The sequence below is a fragment of the Paramisgurnus dabryanus genome, chromosome 24, assembly GCF_030506205.2.
Source record: "Paramisgurnus dabryanus chromosome 24, PD_genome_1.1, whole genome shotgun sequence".
In the NCBI taxonomy this organism is placed as follows: domain Eukaryota; kingdom Metazoa; phylum Chordata; class Actinopteri; order Cypriniformes; family Cobitidae; genus Paramisgurnus; species Paramisgurnus dabryanus.
In genome coordinates, this window is record NC_133360.1 from 8,318,648 (window position 1) to 8,331,605 (window position 12,958).

At 35.3% G+C, this 12,958-nt stretch overlaps 1 protein-coding gene across 1 annotated transcript in view; it reads left to right on the forward strand.

Annotated features, from left to right (window-relative positions):
- mgat5 (alpha-1,6-mannosylglycoprotein 6-beta-N-acetylglucosaminyltransferase) overlaps positions 1–12,958 on the forward strand; it is a 115,740-nt gene that overhangs the window by 32,595 nt on the left and 70,187 nt on the right. Inside the window, exons 4-9 of the mRNA XM_065244573.1 lie at positions 3,603–3,679; positions 9,059–9,148; positions 10,608–10,679; positions 10,762–10,923; positions 11,188–11,357; positions 12,074–12,208. Of these exons, the coding sequence (XP_065100645.1) occupies positions 3,603–3,679; positions 9,059–9,148; positions 10,608–10,679; positions 10,762–10,923; positions 11,188–11,357; positions 12,074–12,208 (706 nt within the window). The remainder of the gene's footprint in view (positions 1–3,602; positions 3,680–9,058; positions 9,149–10,607; positions 10,680–10,761; positions 10,924–11,187; positions 11,358–12,073; positions 12,209–12,958) is intronic.

Sequence of the window (12,958 nt, forward strand, 5' to 3'; positions counted from 1 at the left end):
ATGGAAAACGCCCCTTTATCTGTTGTGTACAAGAAGGGTGTCAAGTGCAGCTGTTTTTCTTCTTTGCCAGAGAAAAACAAAACACTTAAGAGAATGGAAATAAATCCAGGGAAAACTGATGTTAGTTCAAATCAGCATTTCGCGTGAATCGCTTTGGTAGAAAGAATGAATTGGGATGTCATTGGTACTATCATCCAATCATAAGGTGACGATATTGGCAAGCATGTCCCAACTTTAATGTGTTGTTGTAGTTTGACGCATCTCACGACACAAACTTTCCACAGTGGATGAATCTTTGGTGTGTGTGCGTGATTGAAACAGACCTGGGCTTTGTTTGCGAGTCAATGTGTGATTAAGGTCCAATTATGCCGTAATTCAGTGTAATTTTGCATCAAATTTGGTTTCTGTGTTAAACAAAACCAGCCAGCCAATTGAGTTTAAGTGGTTACATCATGCTGAACTGAAACAAACCACAGCTGCTGTGGCAGGCAGATTTCACAGCTTGTTTTATTCTTTGTTTATAGTTTTTATTCCTTAATCTTGCTCCTACCTTTTCAAAATACTCTCTCGTTTAAAAGAATAGTTAACCTGGAAATGAGTTAACTTTTACTCATCCTCATACCATCTTAGACTTCTGGCTTCCGGGTCACTGTCATGCACCTTTTCTCATAAGTTAAAGTTATCGCTTTATGCGAAACTGTGCATTTAATGTTCGCATTTAACATGTTTGAATGAATTGAAGTTAACAAATAAAAAATTAAAGAAAAATCAGTTTGAGTTTGTGTTATATAGCTCAGTGGTAGAGCATTATGTGTAAAAAGTGCAATTTGGATTAACTTAACTCTTTCCCCGCCATTGACAAGTTATCTCGTCAATTAACAGAAAACGCTTCCCTGCCAATGACGAGGTTTTACAGCAATCCATATTTCTGCTATTATCCACTAGCTTTTGCTCTTATGCTACGTACACACCAAACACAGGGCATCGCGTTACTCGCTCTAGATTAACTTTGTGTCATTCAAAGTTTTCTAATATTTTCAACTTGGGCGAAGATGCGTTTGAGACGAAAAACGCATTTTTTCATGGCATATGCGCCGCCCATATCACGTCATTCGTATCGCCCCACGTCTGATCGCGTCTTTGCATGTAATCTTCTCGTGCAAACCGTTAAACTCGCGTATGGTGTGAACCCCACAGTTGCGCAACACTGAAGCAGCCACTCAACAATAAAAAACAATAAAAACTCAGTGTGCGTTTTGATCATTGTTCTGAATCTGATCTCTAACAAAAGGTGCTCTAAGCGAATTGACGCGTTTTAAACCATTTTTTGTTACATACAGCAAACATCTCCTCACTATCTGCTTGCTGCCTGTCCGCTGATCAAACTGTAAAAAAACACGATCTCTGTAGACAGCCCAGGCTTCACAAACGGTGATAACAACACAGTGGCCAAACCTACAAACAGAAACCATAACAAAGTATTCCAGCCAATAAACGACAAGAAGGATTTGGGGGTGGGGGTTGGGCGCGTTCATGAAAGCACGGAAGGGAGGGGGAGGGAGTTAACTACGCTTCGTCTGTTTGAAAACAATTCAAACGTAAACAAAAACTAACGTCTCGCAGATTCGCTTAGAACGCTTAGAACGCCTTCATATTTGAGAGGTGATAAAAAGAGAACAAATGAAGATAGGATGAAGCGTTTTCATTTTTTAAAGCAAAGGATCTGTTATTTCATTTTATATGTTTATATATTTAAAAAAATAACATTTTCTATAAGGCATTAAACTTTTGTAAAAATCATAAAAAATGCTGCTGCTGGCTGGCAACTTTTTAAATATGCTGGCGTTGAAAGAGTTAAAAAATTACTTTAACTGGTAACGCCTAAAAATATTATTTTTTCAACTTAATTTTTCTCACTTTAAGATAGAATTTTAAGTTGATAAAGCTTAAAACTTTGGGGTGTTACCAAATAAAGTAATTTAAAAAAAGATTTTACCTTAACAATTTTCACTTAAAGTTGATAAAACTATTTTATTTTTTCAAATGTTACCAAATGAACACATTTTTATTAAGTAAATCTAACTTTCACTTCTTAAAGTGTAACACTGCAGAAGGGCATGGGTTCAAAGTTTGACTTCAAACCCAGGAAACACATTTACTGATAAAAAGTCCCTTGTTATGCACTTTGAATAAAAGCATCTGCCAAAAATGCGTAAATGTTACGTAATGTAAATGTTAGAGTCCTTGTGACGACGAATCAGTATCTAATACCAATTATAGTAAAATGTTCGAAGCCAATTTCGACACCGCAGCTATAAATGAATACGATGTAGAACTAAATTTATCAGTGAAAATGGTAACAAATAAAAATTTGTACAAACTAATTTACTTCGTATTGTAAACTAATTATAGGCAATAGAACGAATCAGAACAGTAGAACAAAAATATAAATTAAATAAACTGTGTTTTAAAAAACGTAACTGTATATTGAAATTGTAAATAGCCAGTTAAACAGATAAATTAGAAGCCATTAGTGGTTGGCTAATGCATTTGAATAAACCTGCTGCTCATGTTTCATGACCTAATGCATATTTCCCATCTTAATGCGTAATATAATAAAGAATGATGGCCATTTTAAGACGGACACTTTTGGATATATAAATGCATTGCTGCATTTTAAATTTTAAATGTCTGCTGCGTATGTATTTATTGGAAAATCAGTGTTTGAAGTCATTCAGGAGTTTTCCCAAACAGTCTTATCGGTTTCCTTCTCCTCTCATTTTTTTCACGAAACAATGTCTTTTCTTCTCAAACACAAACTTCCCACAGAACGCTGCCTATGGAACCTGTTAGTCTCCTCAGGGTTTTTATAGCTAATGCAAATGGAAGATGATGATTGGTTGCACAAAAGTCAGGCAGACTTTTCAGATAATGGCATCTATAAAAGCATACAGTACTACTTGGATCGACTCGCTCACAAAGTACATTATATGTAGAGTGTTGACTTTATAGGGTGCACTACTTGTACTTTACATCCCCGAAGATTTGTTTCTTTCGAATCTGCAAAAATAGTCCAGGGTGCTTTCAACGAGGGCCTGTATGGGCAGAGCTATCGACTGCATTCTGTAGCTTCACAAAAGGAAATAATGTGAAAATGTGATGACTCAACAGAAATACAGATAGATATAAATGGGGTTCGACTGCGTTTGTTTGCCTCCAAAGGGAAATTCGAGGGTAAAGTAAAGTTCAAACTGCAAATGCTGATACTTGGTATTTTATCAGGTTTTTGCCTGGTTACCTATTTTTAGATAGTGAAACGATAGCGATGACGAAAGCATTATGACGATTCTGTGATCTAATGCTTAATATTTTCAATGCATAAGTGCTAAAATTTCTAATTGTTTTATGTCAAAAATTGTTTTTCGCACTATTCGTTAAATTTTTTACGTTAATTAACGTGTTAATTTCGATGCATTGCGTTGTAATTTGACTGTATTGATCTTTCTACACGCAAATTCCCATGTTCTGAATGAGCTGTGATTGTGTAATATTGAAATCGTTGTGCACTAATTGACGTTGACTTCTCTCTTATGTGTTTGCAGACTTGCTTAACGGAGCTCAGGAGAAATGCGATCTACCGTCGCTCGACGGTTTCCCGCATTGTGAGGGCAAGATAAAGGTGAGTCATGTCTCCGATCCTCAGAGTTTGACAATGGAAGTTGAAACTTTCTCTTCCAGAATGTAATGAATCCATTGAAAACTTCTCCCTCTCAATCTGAAACTCATTTGAGTGACTTTATTATTAATTTTGCCTTCCTCTTTCGCGGTGGCATACTGTGATATCATCCTCTGCTGGACTTCACCTAAGAGACATTTTCATCCTAAATCCAGACAGATAGACATTTTAATTAAAGGCTCTCGGCGGAACCTCTCCCGTTACCGCAGCCATTGATCCATTTTGTTGCATTTTTGAAAGCTATTAACTGGTTTTGCTTTATTAATGAGGGCTGTGCTCATAGTCAGCACTCCAGACTACAAATATGGCTAGAGAAAAATTGGCTCTTAAAATGAAATATTTGCATTGAGATAACTTTGTTGCCAAATTAAAGAATCACTTGATACAAATGTTTGTGGGTGAAGTAATATATACTATATATATGTCGTATATACTATAATATGTCGTAATATATACTAAAGATTGTAGGGATGTGCATTTAACTCATTATTTAAGTCTTTGATGAATTCTGAGTTGAGTATTAACATGTGAGGACAAAGTGATGTTATGGCTTTCTTAGTGATCTTCAACGCTATCTCATGGCAATTCGTTCAGATTTGACAAGGTATATTCATATTCATTTGTACGATCATATTCATACATTTTTTATGATTATCGTATGTTTTTGTACGATTCATTTTGTACGAATTCATACGAATTAACCAACTCAAAAAATACGTACAAATTCTTTCCGAATTTAATGAGGTGGCTAATTCGTATTAATTCATAAGAACACAATCATACATTTTTGTACGATTTGCTTTTGTCCCTGTGACATTGGGTTTAGAGGTGTGGTTTCGTTATTGTTTTATGATAATCATATATTTCTGTACGATTCACTTTGAACGAATTTATGCGAATTAACCAACTCATAAAATATGTACGAATTCCATGCTAATTTTAAGAGGTGGCTTATTCGTATTAATTCGTACGACCACATTCGTACATTTTTGTACGATTTGCTTTTGACCCGTGACGTTGGGGTGGGGTTTCATTATAGTTTTTTATGATAATAATATGTTTTTGTATGATTCACTTTCTATAAATTCATACGAATTAACCAACTCATAAAATACGTACGAATTCTGTCCGAATTTTACGAGGTGGCTAATTTGTACGACCACATTCATACATTTTTGTATGATTTGCTTTTGCCCCTGTGACGCTGGGGTTAGGGGTGGGGTTTCGTTATTGTATTTATAAATAATTATCATATGTATTTGTATTTGTTAATTCATATGAATTAACCAATTCATAAAATACTTACAAATTCCATACAAATTTTACGAGATGGCTAATTCGTATTAAATGTACAACCACATTCATACATTTTTGTACGCTTTACTTTTGCCCCTGTGACATTGGGGTTAGGGGTGGGGTTTCGTTATTGTATTTTCTTAAGTTTTTGTGCGATTCACTTCGTATGAATTCATACAATTTAACCAGCTCATATAATACATACGAATTCCATCCGAATTTTACAAGGTGGCTTATTCGTATTATTTCGTACGACCACATTCGTACATTTTTGTACTATTTGCTTTTGACCCGTGACATTGGGGTGGGGTTTCATTATAGTTTTTTATGATAATCATATGTTTTTGTATGATTCACTTTCTATAAATTCATACGAATTAACCAACTCATAAAATACGTACGAATTCTGTTTGAATTTTACGAGGTGGCTAATTCGTACGACCACATTCATAAATTTTTGTACGATTTGCTTTTGCCCCTGTGACGCTGGGGTTAGGGGTGGGGTTTCGTTATTGTATTTTTTATAATTATCATATGTATTTGTATTTGTTAATTCATATGAATTAACCAATTCATAAAATACGTACAAATTCCATAAAATTTAACGAGATGGCTAATTCATATTAATTCGTACAACCACATTCATACATTTTTGTACGTTTTACTTTTGCCCCTGTGACATTGGGGTTAGGGGTGGGGTTTCGTTATTGTATTTTCTTAAGTTTTTGTGCGATTCACTTCGTACGAATTCATACGAATTAACCAGCTCATATAATACGTACGAATTCCATCCAAATTTTACGAGGTGGCTAATTCGTATTATTTTGTACGACCACATTCGTACATTTTTGTACGATTTGCTTTTGACCCGTGACGTTGGGGTGGGGTTTCATTATAGTTTTTTATGATAATCATATGTTTTTGTATGATTCACTTTCTATAAATTCATACGAATTAACCAACTCATAAAATACGTACGAATTCTGTCCGAATTTTACGAGGTGGCTAATTTGTACGACCACATTCATACATTTTTGTATGATTTGCTTTTGCCCCTGTGACGCTGGGGTTAGGGGTGGGGTTTCGTTATTGTATTTATAAATAATTATCATATGTATTTGTATTTGTTAATTCATATGAATTAACCAATTCATAAAATACTTACAAATTCCATACAAATTTTACGAGATGGCTAATTCGTATTAAATGTACAACCACATTCATACATTTTTGTACGCTTTACTTTTGCCCCTGTGACATTGGGGTTAGGGGTGGGGTTTCGTTATTGTATTTTCTTAAGTTTTTGTGCGATTCACTTCGTATGAATTCATACAATTTAACCAGCTCATATAATACATACGAATTCCATCCGAATTTTACAAGGTGGCTTATTCGTATTATTTCGTACGACCACATTCGTACATTTTTGTACTATTTGCTTTTGACCCGTGACATTGGGGTGGGGTTTCATTATAGTTTTTTATGATAATCATATGTTTTTGTATGATTCACTTTCTATAAATTCATACGAATTAACCAACTCATAAAATACGTACGAATTCTGTTTGAATTTTACGAGGTGGCTAATTCGTACGACCACATTCATAAATTTTTGTACGATTTGCTTTTGCCCCTGTGACGCTGGGGTTAGGGGTGGGGTTTCGTTATTGTATTTTTTATAATTATCATATGTATTTGTATTTGTTAATTCATATGAATTAACCAATTCATAAAATACGTACAAATTCCATAAAATTTAACGAGATGGCTAATTCATATTAATTCGTACAACCACATTCATACATTTTTGTACGTTTTACTTTTGCCCCTGTGACATTGGGGTTAGGGGTGGGGTTTCGTTATTGTATTTTCTTAAGTTTTTGTGCGATTCACTTCGTACGAATTCATACGAATTAACCAGCTCATATAATACGTACGAATTCCATCCAAATTTTACGAGGTGGCTAATTCGTATTATTTTGTACGACCACATTCGTACATTTTTGTACGATTTGCTTTTGACCCGTGACGTTGGGGTGGGGTTTCATTATAGTTTTTTATGATAATCATATGTTTTTGTATGATTCACTTTCTATAAATTCATACGAATTAATCAACTCATAAAATACGTACGAATTCTGTCCGAATTTTACGAGGTGGCTAATTCGTACGATCACATTCATACATTTTTGTATGATTTGCTTTTGCCCCTGTGACGCTGGGGTTAGGGGTGGGGTTTCGTTATTGTATTTTTTATAATTATCATATGTATTAGTATTTGTTAATTCATATGAATTAACCAATTCATAAAATACGTACAAATTCCATAAAATTTTACGAGATAGCTAATTCGTATTAAATGTACAACCACATTCATACATTTTTGTACGTTTTACTTTTGCCCCTGTGACATTGGGGTTAGGGGTGGGGTTTCGTTATTGTATTTTCTTAAGTTTTTGTTCGATTCACTTCGTATGAATTCATACGAATTAACCAGCTCATATAATACGTACGAATTCCGTCCGAATTTTACGAGGTGGCTTATTCGTATTTATTCGTACTACCACATCACACATTTTTGTACGATTTGCTTTTGACCCGTGACGTTGGGGTGGGGTTTCATTATAGTTTTTTATGATAATCATATGTTTTTGTATGATTCACTTTCTATAAATTCATACGAATTAACCAACTCATAAAATACGTACGAATTCTGTCCAAATTTTACGAGGTGGCTAATTCGTACGACCACATTCATACATTTTTGTACGATTTGCTTTTGCCCCTGTGACGCTGGGGTTAGGGGTGGGGTTTCGTTATTGTATTTTTTATAATTATCATATGTATTTGTATTTGTTAATTCATATGGATTAACCAATTCATAAAATACGTACAAATTCCATACAAATTTTACGAGATGGCTAATTTGTATTAATTTGTACAACCACATTCATACATTTTTGTACGTTTTACTTTTGCCCCTGTGACATTGGGGTTAGGGGTGGGGTTTCGTTATTGTATTTTCTTAAGTTTTTGTGCGATTCACTTCGTTCGAATTCATACGAATTAACCAGCTCATATAATACGTACCAATTCCATCCAAATTTTACGAGGTGGCTAATTCCTATTAATTCGTATGACCACATTCTGACATTTTTGTACAATTTGCTTTTGCCCCTTTGACATTGGGGTTAGGGGTGGGGTTTTGTTATTGTTTTTGTATGATAATCATATGTTTTTGTACGATTCACTTTGAACGAATTCATACGAATTAACCAACTCGTAAAATACCTACGAATTCTTGTGAGATCTCCAACGCTATCTCATTGCAATTCATATGTATTCCACAGTTTTCTGATTAACTAAAGCTGGGGACACACCGAAGGACTTCCTAAAACATTTTAGGACTGAACACAACACACTTAAGGATTGTTTCTTGTAACTGTAAACAAAGACTGAGCACAACTGGAAAAGACTGTCCCCAGCTATTTATTTACCGAAACAAAAACATATTAAAGAAAAAAATTACGCAATACACATTTTCCAGATCATAGTAGTTTGCGTAAAACAGTTCATTTTCAGGCTAATCTTTTCTTCTCGGATAACTCGTTCAAAATTCTGACTCGGCAGAAATACACACAAAAATGTTTCTCAAAAACGTTGATCGATACTTGGGATCAATAAGCCTGGGGTGAGAGTTACCGTAGGGAGAAACAAGATACAACCAGGATCAGGAAACCGTTTTATCTGAAGGTCATCCTGAGAAGGTTTCCGTCGAGCCAGCCGAATCTGAAGTGAAGTTTAGGGGAAATAAAGTCTCTTTTACACTAGCACGAGTCCTGTCAGTTGTGAATTACGTGTATCTTAGCTAGCTTAATACCTGAATGATATGATTTGACAGGCAAGCATTTATTTCGTTGAGCTGAATTACTTTTATACATTGTTTTATTATTATTATTTTATTGATTATTTTTGTCTGTTACACCTCTGAACTAACTTTTTTTTAACGTCTCTCTTCCTCCCCAGTGGATGAAGGACATGTGGCGTTCGGACCCCTGTTACGGAAACTACGGAGTCGACGGATCCACCTGTTCGTTCTTCATTTACCTGAGTGAGGTATATACGTTTATATATGTATGATAATGATGTCTGACTCCGTCTCGAGCTTTCAAGCTATTGAAGAATGTTAGTCGCGTCATTAATTATTTTTCATAAATATATAACACTTGTGTTAACATCTGAAAATCATTATAGAGACACACACAGCGCCGTCTCATGACTTTCACAGCGTCACCATGGCGACATGCATACATTTCCATATCAACCATCTCTCCGTCTCTCTTTCTCTCTGTTGTAGCGTATGTATAATTTAAATGTCAATCAGGTAGTTAAATGAAGGCTCAGACGTATTTACAAAGAGAGAGAGTGAGAAATGACACAATGACAAAGATAGGTTTCCAAACATGCCCCGTTCGTTTACATGCGGATTACTGAGTTAGCTGGATTTAAGCTGACATGCACTCCGAGTTTACAAATCCTGATGATTCATGTTTTTACAGCGTAATTCAATGCATTAAATTAATGGAAATTAAGTAGTCGTTGTCTCAAATGTGCTTATTTGGCAGGTGACCGAGAAATTGTGCCGATTACGTCTTTTTGTTTTTTACATTGTTTGATAGATTTGATTGTTCTGAATACTTTTATTTCTAGGTTCAAATTAAATTTTAACTTAGCATTTGTATATGTATAATGTTATTTGCGAACCTGGACCACAAAACCTGTCTTTAGTCTCACGGGTGTATTTGTAGCAATAGCCAACCATACATTTAATGGATAAATCATTAGGATATTAAGTTAAGATCATGTTCAATTAAGATATTTTGAAAATCTCCTACTGTAAATATATCAAAAATGGATGTATCACTAGTAATGCATTGCTAAAGACTTCATTTGGACACTTTTAAAGGTGAATTTCTCAATATTTAGATTTTTTGCATCCTTAGATTCCAGACTTTCAAATAATTGCATCTCAGCCAAATATTGCCTTATCCTAACAAACCATTAAAAGACGGAAAGTGTTTTTTTTTTTTGCTGAATGCACAATTGTTATATAACATCCAGGAAACAGACCCAATTATTTACACTGGAAAAATTACTTTCTTACTTAGTATTTTTGTCTTGTTTTCAGTAGAAATATCAAGATGTATTTTCTTGATGAGCAAAATGACCTAAGAAAATAAGTCACATTTTTTGACAAAATAATATACAATTTAAGTGATTTTGTGCTTTAAACAAGCAAAATTATCTGTCAATGCGGTGAGAACATTTTGTTTAAATTAAGTGTTTAAGAAAAAAGAAAACTTTTTTTTTATTCTCACCCCATTGGCAGATATTTTTGATTGTTTTAAGTTTAAATTCACTTAAATGTTTTATTTTTTGTCTATAAACTATACTTATATTCTTAGGTCATTTTACTCATTAATTGAAATATTTTTAGATATTTTTACTGAAAACAAGACAAAAATACTAAGTAAAAAAAGTCAAGACACTAACTCTGTTTTGGTGTGCCTGACAGGTGGAAAACTGGTGTCCTCATTTGCCGTGGAGAATCAAGAGCATCACCGACGAATCCGACCGGAATTCACAGGTATGTGTGTGAGGGCGTCGCTTTGAATAATGACGTTTGTGCTTGTCGTGTTTTAAACTCTTAACGTTTGCATTTCGTTCAGGCCGGGATCCGCACAAGTTTCGACGAGCTGTACCGTGCGATGTCCCAGCGCGAGGAGTTTCGCTGGATGATGCTGCGAATCAAACGCATGGAGGAACCTTGGATGAGCGCCATCAGCTCCCTCGCTTACAAACAGAACCTCGCAAGCCGAAAACGCAAAAAGGTGCGTTAAACCGTTTTTCCACATTTCTGTAAAATTTCTTTACCCAGAATGCTCATGTGTAGTTAAAATTTTAGGATGCATGATATTACAACCATAAACATTCCAGCTGAAATTGGGCTTTTAGGAAGCCATTCACTTAATATTAAGCATTCATCAGAGATCTCTATAACATAATTTAAAGCAGTCTTTGATGCATTTTTAATAAATAAAAATATGATCAAGCTTACTTTAAGGAGTATTTTTTTTCTTTTGTTAATTTTTCAGATCTTGGTGCACCTGGGTCTCCTGACGAAGGAGTCTGGTTTTAAGATAGCGGAGAACGCATTCAGCGGCGGTCCTCTCGGGGAGTTGGTTCAGTGGAGTGACCTCATCACCACGCTGTACCTGCTCGGCCACGACATCCGCATATCTGCATCTCTCGCCGAACTGAAGGAGTGAGTCTTTGCGAGCATGTATCGCCCTTTTGCCTCTCAAAGTTTGTTGGATTTAAACTTCAGTTTAACAAAAGTGCCAAAAATTTGGCTCCTCTTGTGATGTCAAAAGGGTATCCTATTATGATAATACCACCCCTTAATATGCACTATCCAACCATGGCATTGCCATTAAATGCAGAGAGAAAGAGATAGAAAAAATTATTGACAGCACAATTGAGTTTCAGTTTCAACAAACCACCATTATGGTGATCAGTGTTTGCTTTAGATCAGCTCATTTGCATTTAAAAGGACATACCAAAAACCTGCACATTTTTGTTCACATCTACAAAGTGGCAATTTTAGCATGTTTTAATGAATTATCTTTATTATATTTTAAGCTAAAACTTAACATACGTACATGGGGACACTAAAGATTTATTTGACATCCTAAAAAAGTTAAAAACAAAAAGTGTGTGTTTTTGCGGCAATCACGCTGCCCAGTTCCCAAATCTATTTGCGTCTTTGCATTGACTTTGTACGTAATGTACTCGTGCAAATCGTTAAATTCGCATTTGGTGTGTACACAGCATTAGTCTGTACCTTATGAAAGTGTTTCTCTCTCAGTTTTGTCTTTATAGAGTCGACAGCATTACAGTTTACTATTACGTTCGAGTTTCACTATATGTGAAGATGTTTCGTTTGTGTTTTAACTTGTTTCAATATCTGTCTTTCACCAGGATCATGAAGAAAGTGATGGGCAACAAGTCTAGCTGCCCCACCAAGGGCGATAAAGTTGTGGAGCTCATCTACATAGACATTGTTGGTCTGGCTCAGTTCAAGAAAACTCTGGGACCATCTTGGGTCCATTATCAGTGAGTATACCCAATATTTTCCATTCGTTTTTGCATTTAACACATGCTTTTATCAAAAATGACTCGCATTTTAGTGTTATCTGTAAATAATTTACATTTGCATGTAACCAGGAGACATTTGTTACTAAAATCGAACAAACAAATAGCCACACCATTGGTGGGTTAGCGTATCCGCCTCAGGCTTATATTTTATTAATAATTAAGCATCTTAGCATGTCTGTATCCTTGACCTTTCTCAGTTACAATTTCAGCTTCGGCTTTGTCTAGAAAGGAAAGAATCGTTTGGGACGGCAGGATAGTATTGACCGTAAAGCCTTTTTAAACAAGTCTAAACCTGATCTCCTGGTTTTATCTGTGTCTCAATGTCTAAAGGAGACGTCCTCCATGGTACGACGTGGTCGATCTTATCCACGCCGCACTGGGGTGAATCCGAGCAGTTATTCCAGATGATGAAAGGGATTTAGCTTATTGAGCAATCGGGATCTGCCCTGATTTGATCTGTTAGCTATTAGCACGCACGAGACGGAGATAGCTTTGTCACGCTCACGTTTGGTTGACATGCTGGCATGTTTGATATTTGATCTTTGCCGTGGTTGCCGTCTCACAATTATGAAAACAAGCATTAAGAGACAGTCAAGGTCATTGGGTCTCATTCACTAAGCATTTATTTGTTCGTAAAATGGACGTTTTAACTTTCGTACAAAAATGTATTTTAAATGTATGCAAAAAGGTAAGAACAACTTATACCAC